Raw genomic sequence first — 16,801 nt, 5'->3', positions numbered from 1 at the left:
TTGTTTTTAACTAACACATAGCAGTATAATCACCTCTATTGAGGTTCTTAAACGTATAGTAGATATGTTTTTATATGTTTTCTCTTTCTTACAAATTTGTAAACCATTTTAAATAGAGTATATGATGACCATTTCTCCCCACATACCTAGTCCAGTGATTTCCATGTAGTAGATATTAAGTAAATAAATCCCTTTTAACTGTAAAGGAATAAAAGTAGATTTTTCCTCTGTGAAAGTGAGGTAGGTGTGTTGGCCTGAGAGGTCACTGAAATATATAATGTAGTAGCTTCCTTTTTAAGTGGACCTAAGAGGTATAGAAAGTAGGATATTTTGATCAGGAAAACAATACCAGCCTAGTTTTTGAAAATAGTTGGGAAAAGTTTTTGTAGAAATCATTTCACACTTGGAATCACTCCAAACTAGGGGCTGGATACAAGTCAGGTAATCATGTGTCTTTCCTACTAAAGCAGAACGTTACACATTATAGGAAGAGCTGCTGAAAAATGGCAAAACTGTAAGAGAAGATAAAATAAGTATGGCGCATTAGCATTCCAGAAGCTTGAGCTAGTGACATGGCAGTTAAATAGAGGGTGATTTTAACAAAGTGACACAGATTTGAGATTTTCAGAAACAGTGTAAAAAAATATATTTTGCTTCCAGGGATCAGTCATTAAAAATGTCAGATTCATCTGGCAATTCTCTGGGAGAGAGTTTTGAGAATTGTGTGGCAATTAAAGAGTTTCTTTGGGCTTGCGATTTGATTGCAGGAGATACCAGTGGGGTGAGACGAAAGAGGAGTTAAGAGCCATTGTGGGCTAGAGATTAATGGCTTTACTGCAGAGCCTCTCTTTAAGCTGTGGTTTCAATCTCTCATCCAAGCTTTGTATTTCACAGACTTGTTGAGCCCATTAAAGAAATGGAAATCTCGTTATCTGATGGAGCAGAATGTCACCAAGTTACTGCGGCCTCTTTCTCCAGTCACACCACCCCCTCCCAATCCAGGCTCAAAGAGCCCCCAGCTGACCACACCTGGCGCGTCTCACCCGGAAGAGGAGTGTCGGAACGGATACAGCCTCCTGTTCTCACCAATTGCGTCTCTTACTACTGCTAGTCGCTGCAATACTCCTCTGCAGTTTGAGGTGATTTGGGTTTGGTTCTTGGGAATGCTGAATATGAAAATCATCATTTGCACCTCCTCATTTCAAATATATCATTCCAGATGTTTCTTTACCATGTTCCTTGCCTGTCTCAGCAAGACAATGGGAAACCTCAGGGTCATTGTGACCTATTACCTGGTAGCCTCTCATCTTGGCAGTCCCCATACTTCCCAAAGTAGGAATAGTGCTACACAGATGATGTTCATCTGTCTTTTGCATGCAGTCCATCAGTCTCCATAACTTGAGGTAGTAAGCATGCTAGATCTCCATCTTTATCTTTACTGTGTACCTTGGTTAAAATAGGCCTCTAGCTGCCTAGTAACCATTAATGACACCAGCCTGAGAGCTAAGATTATACTTATTGATCATGTCTTCATTTCTAGACCTTTTAAATCAGTGCAGTGTCTTTCCCTGTTGTTTTCTATTCTTGTTGTGGCCTCAGTGAACGGAGATTTAGAAACCATTGAAATATGGTTTATAGCAAATGAAGGGGTTTTTTCCTACTCCAGGTTACTTTCTCTTGTTAAAAACGCGTTAGGAATGAAAAATAGAGGCTAGCAACATGCATTCATAAGAGACAAATTTATTATGTTCATACTCTGGATTGTTAGAAATGTATGTCTCAGGTGTTTCAAAAAGTTAATTCTGAATCACTTTAGTATTCAAGTTTGGGTGACAGCAGGTCTACTGAATAGAATCCATATGTATAAAAAAACTTCATCTATTGCATAATACTTTATAATCAAATTGAAGACATTTTTCTCTTCCTTCTTAGAAAAATTTGTTCTTGTCACTAAACACATTCAGCTCAGCCCCTAGCTCACACTTCTCCAGATGTGTTCTTTGATAAAGGTGAATGTTCCAACCGATGCCATCCTCCCTATTCAGCTTTTATGAGAGCATGGAAGTTAAGAATACCTGGACTTTTAAGTGGCTAACTCAGAAAGAGGTAGCTAGAAACCTGGAAAGCAAGCAGCAGCCATGTTCTGTGCCTAAATAGACCTTGTTAACTTAACTTTGGAGCAAACCTTTTCCTGGTTACATTTGATTTCTAGGGAAGTTACTCTTTAGGAAATTCCCTGTGGCATTCTTTTTAGCCAGCTAATAAAGCAGATTTGGGCCTTATTAACTTTACTTGGTCTAATTGCAGTTGACTTTTCAATTAGCAACTAGATTTTGATAGTAAAATTTCATGAGAGGACGTTCTCCCTGTAGGGCAGTAAATTATAGGAAAAGGGTTTCATACTTTATCAGTGCAGGTTTTATCATAATTAACGGGAAATTACAGAAATTAGAAGGTAAGTCGCTTTCTGGAACAGCCGTGTTTAGCACTCAGTGCATTTCCTACCCCTTGTAGCATTTTGGATAACTATGAAACACTATGCAAATGTAAGGTGTTTTTATTTTTTTGAAAAATCAAAGATCGTTTTAGTGATGGATAGTCTAAGCATAATATTAGAATACCAGGAGGGAAAGAAAATATTGTAATATAATAAACAGCCCATCCCTTCAAAAAGTCCAGTGTGTGTTTCCACTATTTTAATCTCCTTTAACTAAGGAAATTTAGCCTTTTTCATCAATAAAAAGCAAACTTCACCATCCTAACCATCCTTATCAGCATTCAAATTGCCATACTCTTTCCTATATTCTAGTATAGGGAGGTGTGGGAAGCCTTATTTCTATCCAAGACTAACACAGAGAAATATCAAAAAGGTGTCATAAGTAAAGATCAGCTTGGGGGCCAGCCCGGTAGCGCAGCAGTTAAGTTCCTGCGTTCTGCTTTGGCGGCCCAGGGTTTGACGGTTTGGATCCTGGGTGCCGACATGGCACTGCTTGGCATGCCATGCTGTGGTGGGCGTCCCACATATAAAGTGGAGGAAGATGGGCACGGATGTTAGCTCAGGGCCTGTCCTCCTCAGCAGTAAGAGGAGGATTGGCAGTAGTTAGCTCAGAGCTAATCTTCCTCAAAAAAAAAAATCAGCTTGGTTGAGGGAAGAACATTTTTGAAAGGAAAAATAAACATTTCATGAGAAATCTGTCCAATGCTAAGGGAAGGAGTTGAGACATGTAGTAGAAGAGAACAAGATTATGAGGAGGAGGGCGCATCAAGAAAAAGAAGTGAAGGCTGCATTGGGAGGAGAAGCTTAATTAGCCCCTGCTTTCCACCAGAATAACCCTTCCCTTCCTTTCCTACCTTGAGATCCATACCGCACTATCCGCCTCACACACACTACCCACCCCACCAAATAAAATTAACAGCCAGTACCCTGCTCTGCTAAAGCAGCCTCATTCACCTATCACAGGATAGGTCTGCCATGCAGGCCACATGTGTCAAGGGTCTACAAGAGTAGGAGTCCTACCCTTACCTTACCGCTGACAACCCTGAATCCTTGTTACAACTACCATTCTCTCCACTCTTTACTGTTCAGATATTCCCAGCGAGTTCACTGCCCAGTTCCTGTTTAATAAGGGAATGCTGCCTCAGGTGAAAGCCCTAAGGGTAACCCTGTTTAGGACGCAGGGACTGGAAGTGTGCACGTCTGCTTATTTTTCTTTTTTTTTTTTTGCTCTGTTCCCAAAAGTATTAATGGACTTTAGTATCAGAGCACATTGGTAGGGGTGGTCAGATCCAATTAGATCCTGTCAAGAACCATCTGGCCTGTGAGCTAGAGCTGCTGTCAGTCATAGCTCCTGTAACCGTCATTCAGGAGGAACTGGCCATCTTCCTAGCAGAGTCAGCCCCCAAGCATGCTAAGCAGCTTCTCTGGATAATGGTGGTAGGCCTGCGTCACATAAGAAAATGAGGAAATGTGATGTTCATAGGGGGGTGGGGGGTGAAGGAAAAAGGTTCCCCTACGGAGGAATAAGTGGTGGGGTGCCCATCAATAACAAATACTCTCATCTAACATAGAAAGAAATATAATAGTGTCAAATTTCACCAATCTAACTCTTTCCTGATATCTGCTTGAGATGTTTACTTATAGCATGAAACATTATAACCAATTTATCCTTAAATGCTTTCAAAGACACCAGGAAGCATTTTAACAAGTCATTCTGTCTATTGAGAGGAATTCTGCAGTTAAATACCTGCCCCTCAAAAAAAGTTGTGGCTAACCATCTATGCTTGCTTTTACTTTATTTTTTGTTTGTTTTGTTTTGCTTCTTGACTTCGAGTAGATGAATAACAAGATGCTTTTCCCTCCTCTAGAACATATCCTCCCCTGAGAGTTCCCCTGCGAATAGGCCCGAGTCCCTGTCACCCGAGGTAGTTATCACACCATCTCAATCACACTTGGAGGCTGAGAGTGAGTGTGCATGAGTGTATTCCTGAGTGTGTGGGGGGGGCTGGGGGCTCCGAGTGAATGGGGTGATGGGCTGGAGGGTGGCCGATCGGTCACTTAAGTTGAATGAATGTCCAATGTGTGATTGTGATTACTCAGAACCCTCAATGTAGATGGAGGAAAATGAAGTAGCTGTGTGTGTGTGGTGGGGTTTTGTTGTTGTTGGGGGAGGGGGTGGCTGAAGAGTTCTTTTAAAGAAGAATAGAATCTAGAAGTCAAGTTTAAAGGAGGCTGAAGATATGGTAGGAGACGTGTTAAAGTCTAACGAATAAGGTGTGTTTGTTAAATAAAAAAAGTTAGAAGTTGGTAGGAGCTGTCTTTTGATATTTATTATCTTGGGCTGATAAAGGAGCAGCTTATATTGGAAATGGTAGGCAGTGGTTTATGCTTTGTTCCAGGGTTAATCTGACAGCTCTTGTTTAACTGGATGTTTTGGGCTTTGGTTGATAGATTGAGCAGCTTCTTTAGGAAGGGAGAGTCATGCCTCTCACCTTTTACATTTCTTCATAGCTCCTTACTGGGTATACAAGGAAACTAAGTCAGCCCATGACTTTTGTGACATAAGCCTCCATTCTGCAGTGGTTGGGATATGGTTGCCATATAAGTGGCATCTCTTAGGGTATTAATTGAGTGCTTTTCTCAGAAACCCTACTGCTATGGAGATGTTAAATTCAGATTTTAGTGGTAGAGTTTCTTAACTATTAAAAGATTTGGACAAATGTAGTAATGATTAACTCCATGAATCCACATGGAGCCTTTTTCCTCTTGAAGAGAAAGTTACAATCTCTCAAAACATTTCAGAAATTAACTGAACTGTTAACCCCTCCCCACTCCAAAAAAGATTAGTGCTAAACTCAGCAACAGTTGACCAAATTCTGAATCAGTAGGATTTTATAGACCAGTGTGACTGAAAAAGATTGTATTCTAGTGTACTAGAGGTTTTCTGGGTATTTTTTACTCTATCTTGTAAAGAAGGTAAAGTTCTCCTCAGCTGCTAAAGATTCTAAGGTAACATAATTTGGAGGTTGACATGGTGTGATATCTGGGTTTCTGGTACCATTCTTTCTAGAGAGTTAGCTATAGTTGACCTAGTGGTGGAAACATCTTGGTGTTAGGAGGTAATGATAACCAAATAGTAGATGGATTTTTGGGGGGTACATTTCAGATGCTCTACAGTGATGGGCATTAGTGGTCTTTGTGGTATGTTGACATACGTTAGAGGATAAAGAAAGAAGAATTGAGCGGCCAGAAAGTTTTATGAGAAACACTCCTACTTAATGGTGAAAGTGAGTGAAGAACTGGTTGATTGATGTCTTTTAACTAATGCCATTCTCCTTTACTGAACCAGTAACTTAAATACTTGACTTTCCGTCTACTTTCTACTTTGTTTCACCTTTTTTCCTCCTCCCACCTTCCATCAGTATTGATTTAGAAATGAATGACACCAGAAGCCAGTTTTCATAAGACACCAGTCTTACCTCTGTAGCATACGTGGGGCTCAGGTACATCCCTAATTATACTGCCAGTCCCTTAATGTGTAGTGTAGAGTGACTCAACAAACCTGATGAAAGGCTAAGCAGGCAAAATAATCACATTTGGCCAGTTATCTAGTTTTGACTTTCCCAGTATTCTCATCCGGAAAGACTTTAAAGCAATTTGGGAAAGGCCAGAATTCTTTAGTAATCTGGCCTGTAGACACTGTGGCTACATGGGACTTTTACAGATGTTAATGGCTTTCTCTCTTCTACTTCCATCCCTCTTACCTTTCCTTGTTCACCTTTGCCCCTCTTACCTCCCTTCTTTTCTGCCCTTTGACTTTTTCCTTTCTCCCCTACCCCATGTCTCTGTTGATTTTTATTCTTTCAGCTCTGTCACCGAAAAGACCTGGACTTGACAAAAGTAGGCTACCTTGACTCCAACACTAACAGCTGTGCTGACAGACCTTCCCTGGTCAACTCGGGTCATTCTGACCTGGCTCCTCATCCCTCCATTGGGCCCACCTCTGAAACTGGCTTTCCAAGTAGGAGTGGAGATGGACATCAGACCCTTGTGAGAAACTCGGACCAGGCATTTCGGACAGAGTTTAACTTAATGTATGCCTACTCCCCATTGAACGCTATGCCTCGAGCAGATGGATTATATCGAGGATCTCCCCTAGTAGGGGATAGGAAGCCTTTACATTTGGATGGGGGATATTGTTCCCCTGCAGAAGGGTTTCCCAGCAGATATGAACATGGTTTTATGAAAGACCTCTCTCGTGGATCCATGTCACCTGGTGGTGAAAGGGCTTGTGAAGGAGTCCCATCTGCCCCCCAGAACCCACCACAAAGGAAAAAGGTAAGTGTTTCACATTATGTAGGCTCTTTTGAAGAACGTTAACTGAAAAATTCAGTAGATATTTACTGAGTTATTGCTACGTGTTCAGCACTGTTCTCAGTGTGAGGAAAACACAGATGAGTAAGACATGGTCTCTGCCATGTCTAGTGAAAAGCAGACTGTTTTAATACAATTTGATGAGTGCTGTAAATATTCAGCCAATTTAAATGCCTACTGTGTATGTGCCATACACTTGATAGGCAATTCAGAGGACAGAACAGTGAAAAAGTATGCCAGTTACTTATGTTAGTTAGCACATCCCATATACTAGGCACTGTTGAGCTCCTCTTATGCATTTAATCCTCACAATAATTCTGTAAGATGGATGATTTCCCATTTTGCAGGCAGGGAAGCTAAGGCAAGTTGAATAACTTGCCTATGGTCACACAGCTAGTAAATGGAAGAGCCAGGACACTACCCAGGTCTGTCTGATTCCAGATTGCATCCTCTTACTGCCACCATGCTATATTGCCTCCTAGGTTCTGCCCTAATGGAGCTTATGGCAAATAAGACTGAGCTTGCAGATAATTATATTAATAAGTAATTACTTACAATGGTGATGGATGCTCCAAAGGAGCTGTTCAGATGTGGTGAGAACATCTTAACAAGGGAACGTGGTTTAGTCAGATGTGTGGATGGTTGCTTTGAGAATGCAGAAGAGGCTCTTAGCCAGTTTGAGGGTGGTGGAATGAGAGGTGACAGGTCACTGATTTAGCTGATTTCAGACAATAAGTAGGAATCAGTCAGCCCACAAATGAAGATGAGGATGTTACAGAAGAGGGAGCAGAGCAAGTACCTATAATGACACTCCATTGAGTGGCCAGTAGGGTTGCGATGTGGTTGCAAACAGTTGGATGTTGGCTGTGGTATCAGGTGAAAGGTGGGGAGAGGAGGAGAATACAGAGAGAGATGAGCAGGGCCAGGCATAGAGAGCTGGCTAACGAGTTGGGACTTGACTTTTAAATAATGCCTGTTCTAGAAATTACAAAGCCAAAAATGTGTGGTTGTCAACTAGGGGCATTTGGAAATGCATGGGAGTATTTTGGGTTGTCACAGCAACTTCCATTTATTGGGCAAAGCTAGAGATGCTAAGTCTTGTGTGTGACAGTGTCACATAATTACAAAGTATCTGTAGTACTTTTGTCAAAATGTAGCCTAGCGGCTTTTTACATTTGCATTACAACAAAATATATTACCATTTGTTATTATTAACTCCTTTCCAAGATTGTGTATAGAAAATGCATACAAAATTGTCTTATTTTCCCTATTTGTTATATTTTACTTTTGGACAGAAAAATGAGAGCCCTAAGGGGATAGAAGAAGGAAGAAACACTGGGAGATAATTTGGAATAAGATAGCAATGGGTTTAGAAGACTGTTACATGAACAATATTGACTATCAGGGACAAAAATGGAAATAATCTTTGGATTTTTGGTTTTATTCATTGTGTACAAAAATTGTGGACCTCCTGCTATCAGCCAGTTTCTGTGCTGAATATTAAAAATAAAAAGCCAAATAAACTTGGTCTTTGCCCTTGTAGAACATACAGTTTAGTGGAGGAACAAGCAGAACACTGTAATAGGTCCACAGTTGGGGGAAGCACAGTATGCTGCAACAGCAAAGAGGAGGTAAACTGAGCAGGGCAAGGGAGAGGGGCTCACTGTGGCATTCCGGAGGGAATGGGGCAGGTGGACAAGGAGTCAGAGAGAAGTTTCCAAGTGTAGGTTTTCTAGAGCTAGTTGCTAAAATATAAACCACAAGTCATTTCCTTTCTCTTTTTACACTAGTTTCCCTATGTGTAAGGCAGAGAGTAGTAAATCCTTGGGTGTATCTTGGAAAATTGAGCACATTTAAGAACTCTAAGCATTGGCTTTTTCTTTTTTGTTTGTTTGTTTCTATTTCTCTCTCTCTTTTTCAACATCTAACTCTAGGAGTTTCTAGGGGAGGAGGAGGAGCCGTTGGAATCACCTGGGAGGGCTTTTCAAACTACACAAGCTCCCAGCTTTGCACCTTTCCCTTTTTAGGTGCTTCCATTATTACAGATAATTATAGTATGCTTCTGTTATTGGGTAACTTATCTCACAGGTTTTTCTGAAGGCAGAAAAAAGGTTGAGGTGTACTGGTGAATACCGTTCTTCAAAAGTGTCATCTCTTGGTATATTCTCTTCTTGCCAGTTTGCCACTGATTTAAACATGTAGCCGTGCTTGCTCAGATCTCTCTAACACCTGAAAAGAGTCACCCATGTTGGTGCCTGCTTTGTTTGCATGGCTTGCTAGTGGTTTACTAGGGTTCCATCTTCTTTCCCCATTGCTAGTGATCCCCTAATGATGCCTAGCTAGAGTCCTGTTTCCTGTTTTCCTCCTAGGTCTCCCTGCTGGAGTACCGCAAACGGAAACAAGAGGCCAAGGAGAATTCTGCCAGTGGGGGAGGGGACTCTGCACAGAGCAAAAGCAAGTCTGCAGGAGCTGGGCAGGGCGGCAGTAACTCACTGTCAGACACTGGTGCCCATGGTGTACAGGGGTCCTCAGCCCGGACCCCATCTTCCCCTCACACAAAATTCTCCCCATCCCATTCCTCTACGTCCCATTTGGAGGCGGTGAGCCCGTCAGATTCCAGAGGATCTTCATCTCACTGCAGACCTCAAGAAAATATCAGCAGTAGGTGGTAAGTTTGTGTTTGATGCTTTAGTAATTAAATTTAGGAGGGAAGTATACATCTAGAATCGTTCCCAGTTTTACCTACGTTTGGGACCACTTATCTGAGAAAGCCAGCCAACAGTGCCATGTCTCCTGTTCAGCTGATTTAATAGTATCAGCCACAACCCCCCAGCCTTACAGAAGCAAAGAATTGCCACCAAGCCTACAGAACACCACTTTGGACGACATGTGTAAGCTATTTTATTTGCTGGGCACTATCACTGCCTCTTCTGTTTTCTCATTTTGTGTGAAAGGTAAGTCAACAGTTCAATTCCACTTAAATTAACAACAGATATAATTCCACATGGCAAGCATATACAGAGAGAAAAGACGTATTCTGAAAGGATTTGTCTGGTTTAGGGGAGAATACAAATAAATAAATAATACTAGTGGCAACTACTGAGCATCAGATGAGTGAAGTAGAAAATGAGACACTTCAGGGATCTTGAACTGAAGAAATGAAGTCTGGGAAAGAAGAGACCTAGCTCAAATGAGTAACATTCATTACTCTAAGAAACACTTATTAAACTACTACACGTGCCAGGCACATGACTTCACAGAAGAGAAAATTTAGCTTTTCAAAATGGAAGTTGAAGTAGACATCTTTAAATCTGCTTTTTCCTTGATTGCTTTTTCTTTCAAAGTATTTATTCTTCTGTGCCTGGCATAGTTTGAGGCAGAGAAAATACCTTGTTTTAAATTGGTCCTGAAGAAGGTCATGTTTAAGAGGATGTTTTAAGTGAATATGTTGTACACCTTTTGTCAGAGCTTCATTTGTTCCAGACTTGACCCTTGAAGTCCTGTGGCATAAATTTGCACCCTGTTGCCTTCACAGGATGGTTCCCACGTCAGTAGAACGACTTCGAGAGGGAGGGAGCATCCCCAAGGTCCTCCGAAGCAGTGTGAGGGTGGCCCAAAAAGGGGAGCCTTCTCCTACGTGGGAAAGTACCATCACAGAGAAGGACTCAGGTGAGCCTATGGCCTTCTGCTGCCAGCCAGGTTCAGGGACACGTGAGCCAGGCTCCACACAGTTCACACCAAATGCTGGGCTGAGGTGAGTCAGTTTCATTTGCAGTTACGTGAGGTTCCAGCTCAGTCTTGCTTCCACTTTTTTGGGCTACAGCATTCTTAAGATCTAGCATTTCTTGCTCTCTGTCTGCTCTTTTTTCCCAAGGGCTACTTTTCTGTAACTCATCTCTCCAAAGTCCTGGATATCCACTTTGATGAAGGATGAAGAGAAAGGAGGAGATGGGAATCAGATCAGGCATTTAAAACATAGTCCATAATTAACCACTCCTTTTTGCCCTTGTGGCATGCTGCACTCAGCTAATTTGTCAGAAAGAGCAGCATGGGTTGGTGGTGGCATTGATGATTTGAATGAACAATGGCTATTTCCCTCATACTCTAAGAAGCCAAGTTGATTTTGTGTTACCTTTCAGACCCTGCAGATGGAGAAGGCCCAGAGACACTGAGCTCAGCACTCTCTAAAGGAGCAGCCGTTTACAGCCCTTCCAGATACAGCTACCAGGTGAGACAAGAAATTGCTCATCTTTGGGCATAGCAGTATGTTCTGGGTTCCAAATGTTTTGTGATACTGGCCATCCTTTGCAGTTGAGATGCCGTCTTTGCATATAATTTCAGCAGCCTTGGAAATAAGTCATCATCTGCTCACCTTCAGGTAATAAATCATGCCAGAAAAATAAAGTGACCAGAGACAGCCATTTTATTGTCTTTGGTATCCTAAAAAGAACAAATGGTTAAGAAGATGAAGAAGAAGAAGAAATAGGGTGTTTCAAATATTCATAAGCCTGGATGGCTTAAATATGGACCTTTTCACCTCGTTTTGCTTTTCCTCCTAACTCTTTCTAGCTCCTGCAGTGTGATAGTCCACGGACAGAATCACAAAGCCTCCTTCAACAGAGTTCCTCCCCCTTTAGAGGACATCCCACCCAATCTCCAGGATACAGTTATCGAACTACTGCACTGAGACCTGGAAACCCCCCCTCTCACGGTTCTTCAGAATCTTCCCTCTCTTCTACATCCTATTCCAGCCCCGCCCACCCTGTGTCCACAGACTCGTTGGCCCCATTTACGGGGACACCAGGGTATTATAGCAGCCAGCCACATTCTGGAAACAGCACCGGCAGCAGTCTTCCAAGGAGGAGCTGCCCTTCTAGTGCTGCTAGCCCTACCCCACAGGGCCCCTCAGACTCACCAACCTCAGACTCGGTTTCCCAGTCCAGCACAGGAACTCTGAGTTCCACCTCCTTTCCTCAGAACTCTAGGTCGTCATTGCCATCAGACTTACGGACTATCAGTCTGCCCAGTGCTGGGCAGTCAACTGCCTACCAGGCCTCCAGGGTATCTGCGGTTTCCAATTCACAGCACTACCCGCACCGCGGGAGTGGGAGTGTGCACCAGTACCGACTCCAGCCGCTGCAGGGGTCGGGAGTCAAGACTCAGACAGGACTTTCCTAGGGCTTCTGGATTTGGGCAAACAGAACTGAATGAGCCCATAGCTGCTTCCTTCCAGCTGCCTCTGGAACCTAGGCCGAGCATATTGCTGGGGAAGGGGGTACAAGGTGCCAGAGGATTGGGTCTGGTCGACAAGAAACAAGACTTGTGGTCGCGACTGGCTCTGGCCTTGGAGAAAGATGTAAATCTTGTCTGAAGCAGAGACTATAAAGAAGTTTCTCCCTGCTGTTAAGGGTACATTGTTGACAAGCAAATGGTGTTTCGGTTAGTAACGGTTCTAAGTGCAATGAGTTGTGTCGAAGCCTCCGTCTCCCATCCTTGCCTGTAGCCTGTAGTCACTTGTGCAGTGAGGACATCTTTTTAAATCCCCCCAAAAATATTTTTTTTTCTTTCAAAGGAAAAAAAGTGAAAAGAGCCAATCTCAAAGCCCCAAGCCATCTGAGTAGTGTTAGGGTTTTATGCACTTAAGAAAAAAGGTAGGTATGTTAACATTCACCCTAAGACAACCATTCCAAAAGCAGATAATCTGGCCAAGTTGTGTCCACCAAGAATACCCCCTACCTTTGTCTTAAAATCACCAAGAAATAGGCAGGGATAGTGAAGCTTGGAATGTGCTCTGACAGAGGGGTGCCTGGCTCTCTGAACAAGAGCTGGAGGTCAACTCGTGATTATTCAGGAGCAGATTACCCTTGTAGATTGTCTGAGCCCCCACCTGTTACCATCCCACTCCCCCTCCCCAAGCTATTTCACAGCTCAGTAACCTATGAAGTAAGTAGGCAAAGAAAAGTGGAATGATAAATGAGATAGGCCAATTGCATTGCTACTTATCAGCTGTTGGCAATAATTTTGATTAGGAAGGATCCCAAGTGGTTTGGGAATTCTTTGAATTTTATTTTTTCTACTCCCAATTAATCAGGAGTTGACGATCCCGTGAGTAGGACCGCCTCCATGATTGGGGAGCATGCACTCGTGACTGCAGGGTAAGAGTGGAAAGATGTTTGTGGAGTGGCACCGACAGGGCTGTGATTGTGTGGGCATGTCCCACGTTTCTTTGGGGGATGCTTATTTGGGAGTGGCCCAGGTGAGAGAGTTATAAAGCCACCCGCACACCTAACACTGTTCTGGATGAGAGATGAGAGCAGACTGGCTTCTCCCCATCAGTGCATTGTGCCTGTTGTACACCCCTGGAGGAGCCCTGGAGCCAGCCCAGGTGGGGTACACAATCTTTTTAAATTCCATATGGTTGCCAGCTTATTTCTTTCACTTGTTTACTGTAATATCCGGCGTGTTTTTATTTATCTAATTTTGTATTCAGTTATAACCATGGTAGGGTAGCAGATATATGACAGGTGTAATCCCTGGTGCTGCAGTGGACCTTACTTCTTTTCTTTTGGACAAGATAATACTGTGAGTCTCCTCCTCCTTTCCCTCCAATTTGTTTTCTCCTCTTTTCTCCAGCCTCTTGCATCCCCTTCCTTTCTACCGTCTCCTACAACTATCCATATGCACAGTCTTCTCTCTTTGTGTGTGACTGTTACAAAATTTCACTTTTTCAAAATTGAAATCAGGTGTTTGCTCAAATGAGGGGAGATTTTTTTTTTTTTTTTTAATGCTGAGACCTCAGCAGAATACTTTTCTTTTTGTTGTTTCCCCCACAAACCCATCAGTCTGGGAGAGCGTTGGGAGTGGAAATCATGTTGCCTGGGATGCTGGTTTCTTTGTATATTATATAAAACGTATGTAAATGTCTCTCCATTGGGCTGGGGTTTGCATTCTCCCCTTGGCTATTAACCGAGGGGAGAGGCCAGCGGGCAGGCGGCCCTCACCCTGCCTGGCACGTGCAGAGACCCCAGCCACTCTGTGTGGGCAGGGTGCTGTCAAGACCAGACCTCTGGGGGGGGTGGGGGCGGGGGGTGGGGGGACTCTTGGAAGGGAAGAAGTATCACTTCTTTCTCAAGTGGAGTGTTTACACCTTGCTGTAACATTTGAACTTTCACAAGAGATGTAATAATTTTGATAATAAAATTCTTAACCATAATAATCATAAAGTTGAGAACTTCTTTGTCCAGTTCTGTGACCTTGCCTTGCCTGGTTTTCCTAACGCTATCCTTACCTGAAGAGGGCAAGATGGATCCATGTTAAGGAGAATGTGCTCTTGGTAGAGTTATTTTGCCCATAATGGGGCCAGGAATACAGATTGATCTTCCTTCACCCTTTTATGATTAAAGGCCAGTGTTTAATTATGATTCAGGCCAGTGTTAGGGCCAGTCTGGAACAATGGAACTAAACATCGCAGACTGGCTTGAACCAGACTGGAGTTTCTGACCTTGGCCTCATTCATTCAGCAACTACATATTGGCCTTTTTCTTTTCCATCCAAAAACAATACCAGGCAGTTTTTGGTTGTGGGTTTATGCTGATTAAATGGGGGTTGGGGGTGGGGTGATAAAGTCTCTGCTCTCATGGAGCTTACATTATAGAGCAGGGTGAGAACTAAACCAGTCCATAATTTCACATAGTCTTCACCATGTTGCTGTTTCATAGCAGGTAGGCAACTAGGGAGGTTGAAGCAGCCACTCTGGCTTGGTTGATCAGGGAAGCTCTCTGAGGAATTGCCGTTTAACTGAGACCTCAGTGATAAGGTGGCAGTCATGAGATGAGATGAATAAAGATCATTCTTGGAAAGTTAGAACAGCAGGTGCAAAGCCTCTGAGGAAGAAGAAGCTTGGTTGGGATATAGTGAGTGACCAGGGTGAGGGAAGTGGATAGCAGATATCCAATAAGACAGGAAGACAGGGGTCAGATCAGATAAGAGCAGGAGTCAGCAAACTGTCTTTTGTAAAGGGCCATATAGTAAATATTTAGGCTTTGTAAGCCATGTAGTCTCTATCACAACTATTCAGCTCTGCCGTTGCAGGATAAAAACAGCCACAGGCCGTACATGACTATGCTCCAATGAAACTATATTTACAGAAATGTGGGGAGTCAGATTTGGCCTGCAGACTGTAGTTTGCTGGTCCCTGGTGTAGCACTTTGTGGGTTTAATTTAAAGAATCTGGATTCTAAGTACAGTGGGAAAGTCATTGCAGGGTTTTAAGTAGAGAAGTGGCATGGTCTAATTTATTTACAGTTTGTTGGTTAGATTAAAATTACTTTAATTGTTTTAATCTTGGGGGAGACATTAATAGAAGCCAGGAAACCAGTTTGGAAGCTAGAGCAGTTATTTAGGCGAGCGGCAATACAATGGTATGTGTATTAAGATGGCAGTACCCGGGGGATAAGGAGAAGAAGTTGGAATCAGGGTATGTTTTGTGACTAAACAGCAGTGCTTGCAGATGGATTGGTGTGGCAGTATTTTGCTCTAACATTTGTTTGACAAATATTTACTAAGACCTATCATAGACTGCATTTTGCTAAGCACAAAAGGGATTCAAAGATGGAGAAGATGCTATCCATTTCTTTAAGGAGCTTAGAAAGTAACCAGTGGAGATATGATAAAATTGATTGTCTTCTTAGAAGACGCTTCCAAAATTCCCATAGGATACCTAGCTAACCTTCCACCAGGCACAACCAAATTCTGCCTGGAGTAAGATGAGAATAGGTGCATGGTCCTCTTTAAAAAGCATTTTCATATACAGTGTCTTATTTGGTCTCATAATTCTGTGATGATAGCAAAGCAAGTGCTAGAATTTAAAGATGAGAAATTGAGGCATAGTGCAGTGTTCCAGCTGTACCGCAGGGCTTCTCATAATGAATAAGCCCATCTGATTTTTGCCATAATTGGAAGATTCTGTTCCATAGTTGTTTACTAAACACCTACTGTGTGCTAGGCTGTATGTAAGGTGCTAAGAATATGAAGGTAAGTAAGACAGCCAAGTGCCTATAAGGGATTAGTAGTCTGTTTCCTATTGCTATCAAGCACTACTCTAGGTACTTTGCTGAATATAAGAAGCTGAACAGTATTAAAGTAAGCTGGTACCACGGTGCACCTTATATATGACTGCAGTTTACAAGGCTCTTCCATTTATGTCATCAGCTATCTCATTCACACTGAACAAAGTGTAAGGTAGGTATTGTTCCCATTTTATAGTTTTTTTAAATGCATTTCAGAGGATACGATTTGTCCAAGATTTCCCTCTTCTAAATGGCAGGCCCAAACCGACAGTCTTGGAAATTTTGCCTTTACGCAGGAAACAAATAGAGACAGCTAATGATAGTGGGAAACTGTGGCTAGAAATCATTTAACGAGCTGAAGAAGTATTTTATACCCTTTCCTACCTTAAAAACAGTCTGGACTTTTGGCCCTCAGGCATCAGTTTGATGATGCAGTTTTCTCTGTTTAGCAGGGGTCAGCCCAAAGGGAAAAATACACTATTCAAATGGAGTAGACCATTCACTTTGAAACTACACTGATTATCAATTCATCAACCAGAGCTGGGACAGCCTCCATAACCTGCTATGAGGCTTAGAGAAGGGGGTTTGCCAAGGTTCTTAATACACCCTGTGCTGAATATTGATAAAGGAAACAGCTTGGAGAATAACGTAGTTATTGAAGAAGATGGTGTTCCCCTATAACTTTTACCTGTTCTTACATTCAAAACTTACCTGGCAGAGATTCTGAGATAATAGTTTTGAATATGTCTTCAAATCCCCCATAAAAGTACACCGAGCAGTCATGATAGCTAAACAAAACCTTGGGAAACTTTACAGGAAAACTAGGTGCCTCCATGAGCCCCAAAACAAAAGTTGAGTAGAA

The 16,801-nt window shown here is 42.5% G+C and overlaps 1 protein-coding gene across 28 annotated transcripts in view; it reads left to right on the top strand.

The window, feature by feature from the left end:
• SETD5 (SET domain containing 5) overlaps positions 1-13,627 on the top strand; it is a 76,313-nt gene extending 62,686 nt beyond the window's left edge. For 22 of the 28 annotated variants that reach the window (XM_014857950.3, XM_014857947.3, XM_044754197.2 and 19 more), the window contains 7 exons: positions 895-1,139; positions 4,366-4,422; positions 6,365-6,835; positions 9,241-9,539; positions 10,407-10,540; positions 11,011-11,099; positions 11,441-13,627. In XM_014857950.3, the coding sequence (XP_014713436.1) occupies positions 895-1,139; positions 4,366-4,422; positions 6,365-6,835; positions 9,241-9,539; positions 10,407-10,540; positions 11,011-11,099; positions 11,441-12,049 (1,904 nt within the window). In that variant the 3' untranslated portion in view covers positions 12,050-13,627. Of the gene's footprint in view, positions 1-894; positions 1,140-4,365; positions 4,423-6,364; positions 6,836-9,240; positions 9,540-10,406; positions 10,541-11,010; positions 11,100-11,182; positions 11,345-11,440 lie in introns of those variants that run through there. The other 6 variants (XM_014857951.3, XM_044754199.2, XM_044754195.2 and 3 more) reach the window with 2 other exon arrangements.
• The last annotated feature ends 3,174 nt before the right edge of the window (positions 13,628-16,801 follow it).

Source organism: Equus asinus, chromosome 21 (assembly GCF_041296235.1).
Source record: "Equus asinus isolate D_3611 breed Donkey chromosome 21, EquAss-T2T_v2, whole genome shotgun sequence".
Classification (NCBI taxonomy): Eukaryota; Metazoa; Chordata; class Mammalia; order Perissodactyla; family Equidae; genus Equus; species Equus asinus.
This window is presented reverse-complemented; position numbering and strand designations above follow the sequence as displayed.